Source organism: Cyprinus carpio, chromosome A8, assembly GCF_018340385.1.
Source record: "Cyprinus carpio isolate SPL01 chromosome A8, ASM1834038v1, whole genome shotgun sequence".
NCBI lineage: Eukaryota > Metazoa > Chordata > Actinopteri > Cypriniformes > Cyprinidae > Cyprinus > Cyprinus carpio.
Genome location: NC_056579.1, coordinates 18326962 through 18344730, shown reverse-complemented (window position 1 = coordinate 18344730; position 17769 = coordinate 18326962). Strand labels below are relative to the sequence as shown.

Below are 17769 nucleotides of genomic sequence, written 5' to 3'. Positions count from 1 at the left end.
GTTTGTCGAAAAACCAGGTATGTTCCTGTAAAGAAGCACATTTTGTTGTAGCCAGATCTCTTTTTCATAAACACCCAGTTAATTTGCATTAATAAAAAACACTATTGTGTGTTATGCTATTTGTTTTACATATTTAAATACAAGCATCCACAAATTACACAAATCAAGATATTATCCCTCATGTTGTGTTCCAGGAATTTTGACCCTGAGATAATTTTTTCTTTCTCCTATTTTTTGTCATCACTTTGGACAAAAACTTACTGAATTTGCTTAGACATGGTATAACAACTCCCCTGCCCCAAAATTAGATATTGTTTGTACTTTTGTAGGATCCCCCTCCCCCCCATCTTGTTACACTTGTGATGTTTCCATTAAAAAAATTGCTTGTAAATCTCTCATTATGCTATATTATCATGAGATACTGGATTGATTGTTTTCAAACTGAGGTGCATAAGTTCAGATCAGTGAGGTCTATGATCAATCGCTCTCAAAAAGAAATACAAAATCTGTCCTAATTGAAAGAAACAAGTTGACAAAAAGACTGAATCCAAGATTTGGTGGTAATAATGAGAGAATTACAAGCAAATTTTTTTTTTGGTCATTTTTGACCAGGAAAACCAAATAAAGAATTTCAGCATGGCACAAGGGTTAAATTAATTCTTTATTAAATCTACAGAATTACTCATCCATTGCAAAGTGAGTCCATGGCACACAATTTGGAAACATGGAAGTAGGAACGTTGTCATAAAATTGATCTGCAACTCCAAAAGTCTCACAATGATAGAAAATGTCACTTCTCACGAAACAGTCTCAAAACTGTCTGTCGGCTTACAAAAGGAATGTACCAATATCAATGCAACAACCACGAAAGCTCTGCTTCCAAGCAGTATGACGAAGCAAAATAAGGTAGAACCTAGCACATATTAACAGCCAGAACGTTGTGGTTTTTTTCAAACACAATAAGCGTTGTGTCCCTCTTTAAGTTTCACAGAGATACAAAGCGATTGATAACGCGTTTTGATTTGATTCGAAAATTCAGGAAAGAGTAAAGTGGAAAGCAGGCTGATCTGATGTGCTCGTATTCTTCCCCATCAGAGCGATCCAACCCTGACTTAGGTGTGGCGGCAAAATAAATTGCCACTAGTGCGTTTAATGGAGGTAATTTTACACAATAGCTGGTAGTGCTTCAGCTCACGTCGCATAACATCTCTGCCATATATCCATGTTCCTTCGCTATAAATGTCAAATTCCCTATCATTGCAGCGTATGTCGTTTTACGATTGTTTAGCTTAGCTTCTGTAAGCCTAACCTCAGTAAAAATGTACAGACTAAACAATGTACTGTGCTTCCTATACAATCCTACCTGCCTATAGTGACCAGGCTTGGCAAAAAGTGCATTTCCATGTGCGCTTGACTGTCAATGCTTCAGGTGAAATGATTCTATGACCCTCACTGGGTATAAATGTGACCCTGCAGCTAAACTGTAGGAACAACATGAACACGAGGGCTTCGTCTCAAGCACAGTTCACCAGCAGGTTTTTGCTATGGTTAGATTTGAAGAGTTCTGTAAACACTGATAATGTACAATAGTGACGGTACATTGAAGTCTCTACCGAAGCAGTGCCAATAGGGAAAGTGAGAGTAAAGGTACGTATGCTAGAGGAAGAGACTTATGTTCTCCACACGCCGTCTTTCCCTTTGCACTCATCTCATACTGTTAATACAATGGAAATCGTTGACCCTTTTCTCTTTACGGCTCTCTTTCAGCGTCCAGGGGTGAAGATGTAGTCCAGTGCCTGTCTCTCGGCTGCGGCCACGTTCGGATGCCACAGATCCACCATGAATACCACTCTCGGGCCATCTTCTGGAGAACCTGAGCACACATATATGGTAATCATGCGGAAGTGGTAAATACATACAATGCGTATCATTCACTAAGTGTGCGTATGCACATATTTGTGCATAAAATCTCCAAACAAACTGCTATGTTTTCACAAACCAATAACATTCATACTAAAATGTACTCTAAATTTATGAAAATTACAACTGAATAATTGCAACCACACATACGAAAAAAATCACATACTCTGCATAGCTTTATAATTGTGTTTAGATTAAATTTTTATATTTGATCTTAAGTATATTCCAATATAGACTATATATGAGAGGTTTATCTGTACAACACAGATGTGTGTATGTTACAGCTAGCTAAATGAAAGTGTTCAGTGTATTTGAACTGGTTTTGAGGATGGCACACTTGGCGTTGCTTGAAGATCTTGCTGCACGTCTCTCAGGTGAGAGCACGCCTTTTGAGAGCATCATATGTTTGCTGAGAGTTAAAAAAAGACTATAAATGAAAGTTTGTGTAAAAAAAAACTTATTTTGAAATGATTTGGATGTGTTTTATGCAAACTTCTCATTTAGAATATTCCAAATTTAGTAACATTAGAACGAGGTTAAGAAAAAATTAATGTGCATAAGCTTGTGTTATGAATTAGATGGAAGTACGAAAAAAATCCATGGAATCCTAGAATAGTGAATAAACCCCATTTTCTTGCCCCTGAAAATCTTTTTAGCATGTTTTGAGTGGTTGCCAGGGTGTTGCTTTATGGCTGCTGTTCAGAGTGGTTTATAGCAGGGATTGTCTTGGGCTGACTACTGTAGCTGTTTATGAATGCAAAAATGCATCTAATGTAAACGCCCTTTAATTATACAGGGGCTCGTTACACCTGATTAAATGTAGACGCAAAGGAGCTCCCATTCTTCAGCTTCATTAGTTTACTCTTTTTGTTTAACAGTTCTGTCTAATAATTGAAAGCTATATTATAGCAAATGCTATGATATTTTTTCATATACTCTTGACATTCAGCATATATGCATTTTAAAGAAGTCTTTGAATATCTAATTAACATTAATGCCAGGAACCTTGCAAACTTTGTCATATCCAGCTGTGTGCATAGCTTCTGTAAAAAAGCAATTAGTCTGTGCGTAACAGTCCATCTGTGTGGAGTGGATGCAGACAGGTGCGTTCTGTTGTCACAGGGTACTCACAAACAAGCAACTATAAATCCTTCATTTCAAACTATGCTTCACACTAGCTGCTTTTTATTTGAGAAAATATGATTCCCAGTGCACCACAAATTTATCAGATTACTGAGTGTAGTGCTGGTTACTGTTTAATTGCTTTTATATTTAATATTTAAATCTTTATATCTTACATTAAATAGTGTTATATCAAATATTGGCTATATTTAAAAACAAAGCTATTGAAAAAATATCTTGGGCATCAAAAATCTGTAACTACTGCATTTTTCCCTTAATACTGAATAGTAGCCTTATGCATTACTATCTGTTACAGTTATTCTACACATTATTTATTTTTCTCACCATCATGGAAAGCAGTGTGAAGAAAAGAGTCATCGAACAGCAGGCAGCTTCCCTCAGACCAGCACTGCGGCTCTCCACCTACTACCAACTCACAACCAGAGGGCACCTTCAATCCTGCACACACACACAGACACAGAAAACGGCTTACACACCTTAAACAGCCACACAGATCGCTATATATATATATTGCTGCACTCACATATAACTCTTACATTACCAGTCAGATGTTTGGACACATTTAACTGAATTCATGTTTCTCGTGATCTTACAAACCTTTGATGCAAATATAAACTGTGCCCACTAATAATGAAATTCATATTTACAAAACTAAACATTCTTTACAAATATTTTTTAGCATCTAAGTGTCTGGAATAAATGAAGACTCCTTCAGTACTGTTTAAAAAGCATCTCAGGATGCATCTCATGAAGTTGCTTGAGTGGGTTATGAATTTAAACAAGCTCAAATATATAATGATTTGTTTTAAATACATTAGCGTTTAAAGGTTTGGGGTTGGAAGATTAAAAAAAAAAAAATCTCATGCTCATTAAGGCTGCATTTATTTGACTAAAAATACAGTAAAACAGTAATATTGTGAAATAGTATTATTATTTAAAATTTATATAATAATTTTCTATTTTAATATATTTTAAAATGTAATTTACTCCTGGGATGGAAAGATTTTCAGCATAATACAGGCTTCAGTGTCATGATCCTTCAGAAATCATTCTAATATGCTGATTTGCTGCTCAAGAAACATTTCTAATTACTATGAATATAGATTATTATGAAAACAATTGTGGTGTTTAATATTTTTGTGGAAACCATGATTATAATTTTTTCATGATTTTTTTGATTTATAGAAAGTTTAAAAGAACAGCATTTATTTAAAATATTATAAATATACTTTCAGCACAATTTAATGCAGTCTTGTGAAATAGTTTACATATTAATTTCTTGCCAAAAAAGTTCTGATCCCAAACTTTTGAATGGTTGCATAATTCCATATATTTTCATAATTTCCCTACCTCCTTTTGTGATGTTTCATAGTTTAGATGACTTCTAAAATGTGAAAAATAGTGTTAATAAACAATGAGTAGCTGTGCCCAAACTTTCGACTGGTAGTGCACATATATTCACATCCTTTGACCTCTTACCAAGGTGGCAGCGCAGGCGTACATTGGTTGGCCCATAGTGCTCAGTGATGGTGGCTCCGGGACTGAGCACCGAGAAGCAGGCGTTTCCAAACACATTATTCGCAATAAAGGTACGGAGCTGTCCGAGGACCCTCCACGTGCGTGGACACCGCCTGGCGTTCAGCACCATCGGAGTACCCTGGTTCACCAGATAGAAGGTCCACCACTGGCCACGAGGTGTGCTGTTGGCCTTCCAGCCCAGAGGAAGTGAAGAGCTGGTCCGACTGGACGGCAGCCGGTACACGCTCTCAAATTCAGCCAGGAGTGCAGGAAAGCTTCTTTCCAGGAGCTCCACATCATGCTTCTGCGCCTCCCGTGAGAAGAAAGGAGCAGATGGAAGGTCCGGCAGAAAGAAGACCTCGGGTTTTTGGATAGACGGGCGGCTGCAGAGCAGATATCGGCCTTGCTCACGTACGCCCTTGTGCACACGGCCCATGCCGGCCCAGGTGTAGCGCTTGGCATACTCCTGCAGGCTGTGGTAGAGCCGCTGGTTCAGGCCCTCGCCGGGTTTGGTGCAACGGAAGCATTCAGGCGACTGACAGTAGGCGAAGCCATTGAGTTCTTCCTCGCCAACTCCGCTTCCTCCAACCCCGCCGACCTGACGGAGGTTCGACGAGCCTCTGCGGGCTGAGAGGTCTGAGGCGAGAACTCCACCAGGAACGGCCCCGCCACGCGGCTCGGGGCTGAAACCACCATGGAGCGAAGGTGCAGAGTGTTCGCATCCAACACGGTAGCAGTACCAGATAAACAGAAGGGCGAGACAAAGAGCAGTGCCTAGAGCACTGGACTCACACTCTCGCACCGACTGCATGCCACCTGCCACCCATTCCCTCATCCGCTCTAAAGACCACTCCATCCCTGCATACGAACATACATACACACTCTATCTCAAGCGCACACACTCAGACGTACATGTAGATATGATTTAGAGATTCTTATTTGTTGGATCGTGCATTGGAAAGCTTGATTTGGCGTTTTAGTAACGTGGCACAGCTTTTGTCTGTCATTCAAGTAGCTTTTTGTGCAGTCTAATTTGATCACATGCCGACCGCTTTGGTTAATGCAAGCAAGCTTTTCTCTTCCGTTTCAATGCATTTGGAAATGTTGACAGTGTGCTGCTGTGAGATAATTCAGCTGCTTCTTGCCTCCTGATCCAGACCAACAGGGACACAGTGCACCCGAGGGCACCTGGGAGAGAGAGAAAAAAGCAGATATAGACATTTCGTAATAAAGTGCAGCAGAATATCACTACGCCGACATTGCTATCGAAACAAACTGCATCACACCTGCCTTGACGGCCTGGTTTGACCACATGATCATTTCTATATACCACCCACACACATTCGGCTACTTCTCCCCCTCCCCACACTCAAGCACAGACCAACGAGCAGCTTGATAGAGACCGCAGCACACACGGGTATGGCATTTGAAATTCAGTCTTTGCAACACCTCCGCACTGCACTTTTTAAAATCATGAGTCATGACAGAATTCCAAGCTGTACTGCAATAAAAGCATGCAGACAGTCAAACCTACATCAGGGACAAATCTGACCATAGAGCCTAACTGCCTGACATAAAGACAGCAGGGAATTGTTGCATTAAGATCCTTCAGATGGCATGCAACCTGACAGGCTAGTAGAAATGAAAGACAAAAACAAACCTAAGGTTTAATGCAACATCTCACGGCGGCTGTCAACACAACACAGACAGATTGAGAAAGAGAGAGAGAGTGACAGCAGGGGAATGCGTACAATAATACAGCACAAAGAAAAACAACATTTAAATTATAAGATTAAGCATGCAACGACTATAAAGGACGATGTCAATGCACTTATTAACGCTCATTCAACTGCATATTTACCGAGAGCTTCACAGCACTTCTTGTCTGTCAGATTCGCAGCGACTGTTGTTCCGCCCGGCGCTGCCAGTTCTCCTGCCTCTACACTTCCCTCTCAGACACCTCCCTGGCGCTGTGTTTCATTGCAGTTTCTAGTCCTGCCCTTATGTCTGTAAAGCGCTGTCAGGCGACGTCCATAATGCCGAAGACAGCCGGAAAGACAATACCACGACAGACGTCCGACGTCTCATCACTGAAATCTGGGCGTTTATATAACAAAGACGCACAGCTGAGTGACCGGCTGCTGAGACCATAACAAATTATAATATTAATATCGATACAGCTCCTAGTTAATAACCACATTAACACGAATAATAAAAAATAATAGTATTAACAATAATTATTAAATAGAGCCTCCTCCTACAGCGCACTGATGCATGCAGGTTGTAAACCGCATAAGGAGGGTGTCACGGGCAGTAGTGGGGGATTTCGAATCATCCCAGTGAATCGATTCTTCATCCGTTCACCAAAAAGATTCACTTAATAACAAATTCGGTAAGCCTTTCTGCCGTTTGTGTGCTATGAGCGGGTCACTGAATCCTACACGAAAACGATTCCTTAAACAGAGAGTCGTTCATGACCACAACAACCCTTTTCTTTCATCTTAATTTGCTTATCTACAAATCTAAGAGGCTTCAGAATGTTTTTAAGCATTCGAAACAGTTTCCTTATAAATGACAAAAGCAATTAATGAGTTCTCTTTAATTTTAACCTTATTAAAGACAAAGCTTAACTAAATAAACTATGAATGAACATTATCACCAGTCATTTTGACGTTCATAATTCTTTAATCTGCCGTCTCTCTTTTATCTTAATTTAAATAAATCTTTTATACTCAAAGGTGAAAAGGTTTTCGATCAAAACACTGATCAACTGAAATTCGCAAAAGATGCAATCCAATTAAATGTCTCGTTCCTAGAGGCGAGAACGCAGTCGTGTGCTTCAAATGGTTTAAAGGCGAACAGTGCTTAGAAATCAACGATTTGTTCATTTAAAGATTCATTCAACATCCATCCGCACACTTACCTGTAGGCTACGGCTGCTCACGTAGCCTTTCTGTCAACAGATTAAAACCCACAGTACACGAACTAATCACGAAGACAAAGAACAGAACAAAGTAAATTAAACTTATGTCAGGTGGTTAAGATATACGACAGTTTCAGTCTAAGAGCGCGTGTTATTTTAAAATAAAAGCATTAGTAGTTGTTTACAAGTGACACCTCAACGGCCTACAATTCCCATGGTGCAGTGTTCGCAAAACAGACAACTTCCTCTGACGTCACGCTCGTGAGCGTTTAGCACAAGAACCACAACCCGATGGAGTCGTAACATTTTAACGCTTAGTGGTTTGTTTAGAAATTGCAACGTGGCGTTGTTACTATATTTCCAATGGTCTTCGTCGATTAGTTTTTGCTTTTATTTATTTATTTATTTTAAATTCGTGCGGAAGTCTGCTTAACATTGTTTGAACGTGTAAGCTAGGAAACTGCGCTGTTCAAAATGCTGTTATGCAGGCGTAGCCTTTTATTAAACCGGTCACTTTTCCAGAAAACCACAGCGACAGCGCCAAACTAAAAATGACTGACAGTGCCAAATTTGCAACTTGCCTTCAGGTGACACGCGAGATGAACAGCTTCCTGATGTGCTGTGCGTTTGTGTCCGTGGGCGAATCTTCAAAGATAATCTTTAGATTTCATGAAGGACCGCCCCCTTCTCCAAGCCCTCATATGAGAAGCTTACCAACAAAACCAACTTGAAAAGCAGATGTTTCTTTAAAAAATAATATTTAGGTTTAACTGAAATTAAATGTATCTATAATATGTAATAAATTACATATAATAATATTTAATGAATCCATACATTTTCTAAAATGATGGCAGTCATCCTCAGGTTTCACGGTAGCAGAATCCACTTTGAAACATCAAGAAATGGATAATTGAGGTCCCTCTGATACACTAATATAATGTTCCAGTCCTGCTATAAAACATTAACATGGAACAACTGTTTACCATGTCACTGTCCGGCAGCACCCATTGTGGGTTGTTGTTTTTTATTCATTATTTTTTTGTCGTATCATAGCAGCATTGTAATGTCAGGGACTATCCTTATGTCTGAATAGCCTATGCCTTCTTCTGAAATTCTGTATATAGTATGCCAAATCTGCATGCAGTATGCACATGTAGTGGTCACTTTAAGCAGGTTTTGATGCAAACACTTAGCTTACAACTGAACATGTAGCCTTTATAGTATAATCCATTTGATAGCGCACTTGACACATACACACTTGCGAGTTTCATCCTTGTCCATTATCTGGGCTGTTTCAGAAGTTATGACTGATAAAAGATGTCTCTGTAAACTTGTTAAACTAGAGTTGCAGGTTTCTTGTCTGCGAGGGAGTTTGTTGTTTTTGCGGCTTCCAGTAGGCTATTTGTTACTGTTCCATCTCCTCTGTTTTGGTTTTTGACTGTAAAACTTACATACAGTAGTTTGTGTGGTTAGAAAATATGGCTGGCTGCATACTACGCTGATGATGAAATTTCTGCCAAAGGCACTGTACGCATACCTAAAACTGAAGTATACTTTGTGTTTTAGAAATACAAGTTGCACATGTGCAGTACACTATATGCATACAGTAACATACGTAAAAACAAATTGGACTTCTTTATCTTACATATAAAAACTGAAGTATATTTTCAGTTTAGAAAAATCAGGGCTGCACATGTATAGTACATGTGTACTGTGCTGATGACAGTATTTACGTCACATCAGCGTACGCATAAAAACCGAAGTATACTTTGAGCTTTATTGTCCCGTGAAGCCATGGAGTGGAAATGGAAATGGCGGGGAACATTGTAGGTCACATGATGTTGCCAGTATGGAGAAAGTAGTATGTTCGGATTGTACTTCGCTCATTATTGTTTTCACCTAACCAGTTCAGCGCAAATGCATACTTTATAATGGTCAGAAAGTTTTTCTTAAGCTTACACATGAAAACTTTAGTATACTTTGGGCTTTAGTAAAGAGACGCATTATGCGCATACTATGCTAATGATGAAGTGTCACATGCACTGTACGCTAATGCACATGTAAAAACTGAAGTATATGTTGGGCTGTCCCATGAGGCCACAGATGAGAAGTCATAGTAAGTTAATATTTAAAATACACATGCCATTTTTCCCCAAACCAGTGCTTCTTTAGCAGTGACTATATTAACCATATAGCATAGGATCTTGTATCACATTATTTGAAGACTAATTCTCACAGCCCCAACAGATGCCGACAATAATATGCCACTTTTTAGGCATTTCATGAACTAACAAACACTCAACATGTTAAAAACAAGTGCTGACCAACATCAGCATATGCTAACAGCCTGTTGTAAACGCACTGATCTGACAAATGTGACAAATGTGTCTGTTGCTGTTGGTCGGCCTATGTCAGTGCAGTGTACATTAGCTTTTAGAGAGACATTTCAAAATACTAATGATGATTTTTAATCAGTTGTGCACCAGGTAACATCTAAATTAACTGGCTACATTCAAAAATATTATTTAACCATTTAATTTATAAGTCAAAACATTATTCAGAGTCATAAAGGTAGAAATACTCACTTTTAGTGTGGCAGTAATGTGATCCCATCCCTCTGAGACACACGGTGGTCCAGCAGTCCACCCCACGGCTGCAGAGGCAATGTGTCTCTGCAGCCTTGGGGTGGACTGCTGGACCACCTGTGTGCAAAAACACCTCTTACAAAAACACTTTACAGAATCTAATTTAGACTTCACCTCTACACCTTGACGATGCGCATAATTAGGCGTGCACACTGTGAAAGGGGAGGGCTAATAGCGCACTTCTGATGTTCTCTAGAAGATCAACGATAAAGCAAAGCCGCAGCGGGTCTGGATACAATGGCCAGACGAAAAGAGAAAGTTTGCTTGTGCATAAGTATTCCGATTATTTGTATTATTATAATTATTATTATTTGTGCGACTCACTTTAACGAGAAGTGTGCTGATGGAGATTGTGCGACTGACTTTAACGAGAAGTGTGCTGATGGACTTTATAAAAAAGCAGCTGTGGCAGCGGACTCGTAAACCTGCTCAAAGATCGGGCGGTGAGTGACAGTGCCTTACTAGGCTACGTAGTAGGCTAAATATGTAGTAGGCTACACTATGAATGTGGTGCACTATGAATTGTGTTAGTTTAAATTCAGAAATAGTGTGCTTACGGATGACTAGATTACATATTTTAGTGAGTACTTTAAAATGTCCAAACCTTTCATTTAAACATGCATATGATGTATATTTGTTTTTTCCTGGAAATTGACAACTAGGTTGTCGTAATTCCTGTGTCGGGTAAATTTGAGGATAAGAGCGGCTATTGAGGTGAGACGTCCGATTAAATGTACACAGAAAGTTTTAAGTTAATTAGGTGAAGTATCTTCTTCACAGCCTAATCCTCTTGACACCAATCTCTGCCTTCCTCTCACTAGAGGAGATCCTGGACAACAACCAATGATTTAGACCTAGATCGCTCATTTCTTAAGTATACGATTACTTTCATCGCTAATTTCTTACGTAGGCTATACGATTACTTTCACGCTATTTCATATTTAAGTTTGCTATTATAAAGAAAAGTCAGTTGTTTCTGTAGAAGTAAACGATAAATATATATATATATATATATTTGAGATATGGGTCTTTGAAAGGTGACGTCAGAAAGGTAGTCAGAAAGTAGGCTAATGTTGATAGACTATTTAAATATAGATCATTTGTAAACATACATTATGCAAAACAGATTAGTTATTCCAGCGTCCGGCAGAGACTTCTGACTGAAAAGTTAACTATGTAACTTTTGTATGTAACTTTTGGCGCTCTAGCGGTTAATAAACAGAACTGCACGCATCCCGCGGAAGAACATTCTAACCGGAGCTACTTCTCCAAGTTTAGGTCTATGGCGATTCACGCAGGTATGTGCTACTCCGCAGCGGTGACGACCCGAACAGGCTACAATAGTACAATAGGTCAATAAGTGACCGTAGTGATTCGGGATTAGACAAAGAGGAGGTTTGGAAGATGAATTCATTATGTAGTCGCTCATTATATATATTTTGCAAATTTTGAACACAGAAAAAGTTACATAGTGTTGCTTTAGAGCACGTTTGATACGTGACCGCCTGCAGTTATTATGCTACTGCAAATTAATTATTTATTTTTTATTTTTTTGTATAGCCTACTCCCCATTCTCTCTCTCTCTCTGGCCTCCAGTAATAATTGACTCCCGCGTTTTTGGAACCTTTTCAGTTTGAGAAACAAAAACCAAAGGTTCTAAAACTGAAGTACCAAAGTGAGGTGATCAGCGCTGTCATTTTGCCGCCGTCTCCTGAGAAGTCGTTACCTAGCAACAGAGGTAAACAGTTGCCACTTAAAAGTGATGCCGTGAAAGAACCGCGGTTCTGACCCGAAAAATACAGCGTCACCAGGATCCAGCTGGGGAGGTGGAGTAATCCAGCTCTGCTTCGGACCAAGCATTCGGCGAATTAAGTGTGAACGCACCATTAGAAAGAATAATAATTGTGCGAATCACAAATAAATGTCAACTTAACAGATAGTATTTAAATAAAAATGTACTACAATACCAGTGAAGTTGTTTAGGTTTGGAAACAGCCTGTTTTCTATGTACATGATAGCTATAGCTGCTTTTAAATGTTAGGGAGGGGGGCTCTTGGATAATTAGATTTGAAAATCCTTGACATCAAATAGTCTGAAAACCCCAGCTATAGCCCATTTTCTGTCTTTTTTTTTCTCCTAGAGATATACTGCAGTTGGGTGGCTCAGCGGTAGATGGCGCCATTGCTACTTTACTGTGCACGTCAATCATAAATCCTCAGAGTATGGGCATTGGTGGAGGATCTATATTCACAATACGGGAACAAAGTGGTGAGGATCATCCTACCTTTAATACCTTAAATAAATCATTGTTTTATTTTATAATGCATATTATTGTTTATGTTTATCCACATCTCTACTATCTAGGCAAAGTGAGAATAATCAATGCCAGAGAGACTGTCCCAAAAGCTTTTAAAACAGACCTTCTTGCCATGTGTTCAACCACAACACAGCCGATGGAAGGTGAAAGTGAACAGTTTTTTTTTTTTTAAACTTAAATATGTAGTATTTATATTTAAATATGTGCAATGTCCCATTGCAAAATATGAAATCCGGTGATCTTTTAAATACAGACCTTGTTATGCCTTATACAGGAAGTAGCCTTCTTATCACTCAGTGTACTGAACATCTTAAGCACACATGATAGCTGTAGTTTCTCTCTCTGTCTGTAGCTGCTCACTGGATCGGTGTCCCTGGTGATATCCGTGGCTATGAGCAAGCTCATAAACTGTATGGACGTCTGCCTTGGGCCAGTTTATTTGAGCCCACTATCAAGATGGCTAGAGAGGGCGTCCCTATTCCCTATGTGCTCTCTCGATTTTTGACACTTCTCTCAAAGGAGAAGCCAGAATCACCATTACGGTAATACATGTACTCACATTCTGAATGAATTCAGACTTATAATTTTCCCTTTAATAATCTGTTCCCTGAAATCTGTCACTCAAATAAGAGCAAAAAATTCATCTGAATGTGTTTGTTTTATAGCCAGTTATTCCAGAATGAGCAAGGCGAGCTATTGAAAGAGGGGGACATCGTGAGATTTGAGAAACTAGCAGATACGCTTGAGATCATCGCGAAACATGGGGCAGATGCTTTATATGTTGGAGACATCGCCAAAGAGCTTGTCAGTGATATACAAAATGCAGGTAATTCAGAATGTCGCTATCTACAATTGTGATTTCTATAAATACACGTGAATCACAGTTTATTTACTGTATATTTCAGGCGGAACAATTTCTCTGGAGGACTTGAGGTCATTCAGGGCATCTGAATTTGGTGCCTGGGAAGTGACTCTAGGAGAGTATGACATGTACTTTCCTCCACCACCAGCAGGGGGAGCTACACTTAGCTTCATACTCAATACTATGCAAGGTTTGAAAACTAATTAACCCGCTTGTCCTCTATTAGTAGTATTTGACGAGGCACGCTTCACTGTCACTATGCCTTACTAGTTAATATTTAAGTTTAATGATTAAAATAAAGCACTTAGAATTACATTTTGGTGCAGAACTTTTCTGGGCATGTGTGACCCAACGATATACATTATTGTTCAGAAATTTGAGGTTGGTAAGATTCTTTTAATGTTTTTAATGCTCAGCAAGGCTGCATTTATTTGATTAAAAATATGGTAAAAACAGTAATATTGCGAAATAATTTTTTTTGTGGTTTAAACAACTGTATTTTATTTGAATGTATTTAAAATATAATTTATTCCTGTGATGTCAAAGCTCCAGTCTTTAGTATCACACGATCCTTCAGAAATCTCTCTGACTGTATTTTTGTTAATTAACATAAACAAAGATTGATAAATACTGTAATAAATGTACTGTTCTTCGTTTGTTCATGTTAATTAATACATTAACTAATGGAACCTTATTGTAAAGTGTTACCATATTATTTATTCAATATATTTATTAATGATAAGTTCACAAAAGTCTTTCTAAACTGTTACACTGTTTTATTTCTCTGTTTTCCTCAGGTTTTAACCTAAGTTCTGCATCTCTGGAAGGGGACGAGAAGGTCTTAACATTTCAGCGTTACGTAGAAACCTGTAAATTCGCCAACAGTCTTAAGAAGTTCATGAAAGATCCCAAATTTGCTTCTCAAGCGGTAGGCTCTGTAGGAGGAAATTTTTACATTTTTAACTTGTCTGTAAGTGTTAAAGGCATGATACCATTGGTCAGGACTCTAGCATCTCAACAGAAACATTACAGTCATTACACTCTCTGGAGGTGCTGGTGTAATCTGCTGTAATGACTTAAGTGTTGTGTTCTGGGTGATCATTACTGCAGGCAGTAGAGTACAGCACAGCAACACTGCCATTATTGTTGGAAACCCACTGGTTGGGACACATAAAGTCATGCATTAGTTCATCATTCTCGACGTTCTGTGTGGCTTGAATAGGAGGCAGTTGAGATCATTCAGAAGCATTTTGCGGATAAAGTGAGAGCAAAAATCAGCCCTGACCGCACTTATGATGCCAGCTACTACAACAACACTCCATACCTGGACTCTCATGGCACTACTCATGTATCCGTGCTCGCTGAGGATGGTATGGCGGTATCTGTGACCAGCACCATCAACCACATGTATGTGCACTTAAGTAGCATTCAGTGCATTTATACACACAGCTAGATAATATATTATTATATTATTACTTTATTAAAGAATGCAGTGATATGCAGGAATAAATTGTGCTCTGGAAAGTGTCAGAACTTACTGTTTCCTTCTCTCTTCTCAGATTTGGATCCAGAATTCTCTCCCCCAAAACAGGCATCCTCCTCAACAATGAACTTGCAGACTTCTGTGGAAAAACAGACCAGATTCATGCTGGTCAGTAGACACTGACAGATTAATTCTTGACATATCCAAAATAATATTTTAGGATTGATACACATACTATCAACATTTGCAGTTGCAATAGGACACTTACAAGTGGATACACACTATTTTTTAAAGATGCACAATATATACAGTAAGTACCATATAGATTAATAGCCGGCATTAGAGAATTGATATTTTGATATATTAGAGATTGGATATTTAATTGTGCATGCGCTTTTCCCCTATTTTCTCTTTTATATACATTTTTTTTATTTATTTCTAAAACAGAAGTAGTTTTTAAGAAAATATGATTACCTTCAAGTGCAATGTCTTTCTTTATATATTGGTGTATGTTGTTGTTTATGAAGTTTAAACCAAAAGACATGCAAGCTTTGTACCAACTACAACAGATGTTTTACATAAACTCATTTGTTGAAAAACATTTTCATTATTCATTATGTCACCTTGTTATTTAATCAGACTAAATCAACCTGACAAATTAGGTTACACTAACACAAGACATTTTTATTGGTTAGATCAAATAAAAATAAATCCTTCAGATAACAATTGCAATTTATTCAGTGTAGAACGATATCCCCACCTTAGAAATGATGATTTATACAGCTTCTCAGTTCAAATAATACATGATTTTTTTACTAAATAATTTCTGTAAGTGCTTCAAAACATATACAAATGCTCGATAGAGTTTAACTTGTACTGAACACTGAATATTGCTTTGAATAAGAATAGAGGGATAGAATATTTTGACACATTGTGGATATGTAGTATGTGTAATATCTGTTCTGTGTGTATCTGTGTGAGGTGAGCAGCCCCCATCCTCCATGTCTCCAGTGATCCTTTACTCCCCATCTCAGAAGCACACTGTGGTCATAGGAGCCTCAGGTGGCAGTATGATCACCACCGGGGTGGCTCTGGTGAGTCTAAACTGCACTTTAACAAATTGAACACATTGTGATTCAGTAATCCAACTCTATCTGAAACCCTTCGGACTAGACTCTCATGAACTTCCTGTGGTTCAACAAGACTCTGCAAGACTCCATCAGCGCCCCTGTAGTGTTTGTGGACTCCAAAAACGTCCTCAACTTTGAGCCTTTGTTTGACAAGGTAAGTAGATACACATGTTTGTTTCCATGTGGTAAATAGTTTGTAAAGGATCAGGTGAAATTTCTAAACCACTTTCATCTCATTTCTTCCTCAGATTGTTCTGGAGTCACTTTACAAGATTGGGCACGAAGTCAAAGTCCCAAAGATGTTTTATAATGTGGTAAATGCTGTGTCAAAGGAAAACAACTGCATAGAGGCCGTATCTGACTCACGGAAAAATGGAAAAGCTGGAGGGTACTGACCGGGAGTGCAGCTGGAGACTAACTCACACCAGCTCTGCTTGATCCTTCTGTGCTGTGTTTGTATCAAGTAAACCGGGCGGATGAAAAACTGACAAATAATAGCAAGCACTATCAGTATGTGAAGTTTAGATGTTTTCCTGTGAAAAACATGAAAATATATATTCATTATATGCATTTTAATGTGAATAATGTGTGTTGTAAATACATAATGTTGATGTATATATTTTTTCAGGACTCTATATATATATATATATGTATATATATATATATATATATACATTATGTGAATGTTATTTCATAATAGTTTGCAACACTGCTTTAGGCGCACGTTTTTAAAAAGTCACTTTGTATATTACCCAACTTGCTCGTATAATGTGAGTTGATTTGTGTACATGGCCGTCAAAGAGTGCAAATTTACAATATGGTTCCAAAGTTTGGGCTCTGCAAGGTTTTTTGTTTTTGATTTTTTTTTTTATACTTTTATTTAGCAATGACGAATTAAATTAATCAAAAGATATTTCTAATGTTACGAAAGATTTATATTTTAATTATTTGAAATTAAGCAGCACAATTGTTTTCAACATTGATAAATATTTCTTGATCAGCAAATCTGCATATTAGAATGATTTCTGAATAATCATGTGACACTGAAGACTGACGTTATGATGCTGAAAATTCAGCTTTGCTTCACAGGAATAAATGACATTTTAAAATGTATAAAATTAGAATGGAGTTATTTTAAATTGTAATAATATTTCATAATATTACAGTATTTTTAATAAAATAAATGCATCTTTGGTGAGCATGAAACACTTATTTTAAAAACATTTTAAAATTTTTGAATGGTATTATTTAACTTTTTTTTTTAAGACGCTGGTTACCATTTTGCAAGTTTGTTATCTTCAGGTTTAGTGTCTTTGTTTCATATTGATATTTTTTTTTACCTTATGAAGGTGAAAACAAAACACATGAAGGCACAACATGTTTTACATAAACTAATTTGTTGAAAAAAAATTCTGAATGTCTTTGATTGTTCATGTCATTGCTAATAATTTCCCATTTTATTGCTAACTGATCTCTAACTAAAATCTCAACTTTTTGCCATTAGAATATCCAATAAATAAATAAGTAAAAATGTAAATAAAATTTTATACAACTGCAAAAAATCAGTTTAATGTTTAAGGGTTGTGTATGCTAGTATTCTAAGTCATCTAATTTTAGGTAAAGCATGTTTGGGAGGCCAAATTGCAATTCAGACACATTCCCAGGGGCCCCAAGTACAATATAACATCTTTGTGATTATTTTGACTTGGCATCAGTCATTGCACTCACCTGAATTAGTTTTAAATTAAATTTTTAATTAGACTGTGTCAAAACATTTTGAATGAGTACAACAGCACTATACAGGCTCTTCAGACAGTGTTACAGTGTC

At 37.8% G+C, this 17769-nt stretch overlaps 2 protein-coding genes across 6 annotated transcripts; one reads left to right on the top strand and one right to left on the bottom strand.

The window, feature by feature from the left end:
• Positions 1 to 648: 648 nt before the first annotated feature.
• On the bottom strand, positions 649 to 7789 carry asphd2 (aspartate beta-hydroxylase domain containing 2). Of its 2 annotated transcripts, XM_019093272.2 has the most exons (5): positions 7699 to 7789; positions 7505 to 7566; positions 4543 to 5769; positions 3388 to 3501; positions 649 to 1873 (listed from the first exon to the last, which is right to left on the bottom strand). In XM_019093272.2, the coding sequence occupies exons 3-5, from the start codon at positions 5435 to 5437 to the stop codon at positions 1764 to 1766; spliced, it is 1119 nt and encodes a 372-aa protein (XP_018948817.1). In that variant the 5' UTR covers positions 5438 to 5769; positions 7505 to 7566; positions 7699 to 7789; the 3' UTR covers positions 649 to 1763. The 2 variants fall into 2 exon arrangements, with proteins under 2 accessions (XP_018948817.1, XP_018948822.1); XM_019093277.2 differs by lacking the exons at positions 7505 to 7566; positions 7699 to 7789 and adding an exon at positions 6443 to 6938.
• ggt5a (gamma-glutamyltransferase 5a) lies at positions 1769 to 16553 on the top strand. 4 transcript variants are annotated; one of them, XM_042762613.1, is made up of 12 exons: positions 1769 to 1907; positions 12290 to 12417; positions 12514 to 12609; positions 12819 to 13008; positions 13132 to 13292; positions 13372 to 13518; positions 14126 to 14256; positions 14551 to 14735; positions 14888 to 14979; positions 15793 to 15905; positions 15985 to 16095; positions 16190 to 16553. In XM_042762613.1, exons 2-12 carry the CDS (start codon positions 12372 to 12374, stop codon positions 16334 to 16336), a joined length of 1419 nt encoding a protein of 472 aa, XP_042618547.1. In that variant the 5' UTR covers positions 1769 to 1907; positions 12290 to 12371; the 3' UTR covers positions 16337 to 16553. The 4 variants fall into 4 exon arrangements, with proteins under 4 accessions (XP_042618547.1, XP_042618548.1, XP_042618550.1 ...); XM_042762614.1 differs by having other exon boundaries at positions 1779 to 1890; XM_042762616.1 differs by lacking the exon at positions 1769 to 1907 and adding an exon at positions 6953 to 6973.
• The last annotated feature ends 1216 nt before the right edge of the window (positions 16554 to 17769 follow it).

Bases quoted from the DNA above. Each gene is read 5' to 3' on its own strand.
- asphd2 (XM_019093272.2), bottom strand. From the start codon at position 5,437: ATGGAGTGGTCTTTAGAGCGGATGAGGGAATGGGTGGCAGGTGGCATG. The intron at 3,502-4,542 runs GTAAGAGGTCAA...GTGTGTGTGCAG, and splicing joins ACGCCTGCGCTGCCACCTTG to GATTGAAGGTGCCCTCTGGT. The intron at 1,874-3,387 runs GTGAGAAAAATA...ATGTGTGCTCAG, and splicing joins TCACACTGCTTTCCATGATG to GTTCTCCAGAAGATGGCCCG.
- ggt5a (XM_042762613.1), top strand. From the start codon at position 12,372: ATGGGCATTGGTGGAGGATCTATATTCACAATACGGGAACAAAGTG. The intron at 12,610-12,818 runs GTGAAAGTGAAC...CTCTGTCTGTAG, and splicing joins CACAACACAGCCGATGGAAG to CTGCTCACTGGATCGGTGTC. The intron at 13,293-13,371 runs GTAATTCAGAAT...TGTATATTTCAG, and splicing joins CAGTGATATACAAAATGCAG to GCGGAACAATTTCTCTGGAG.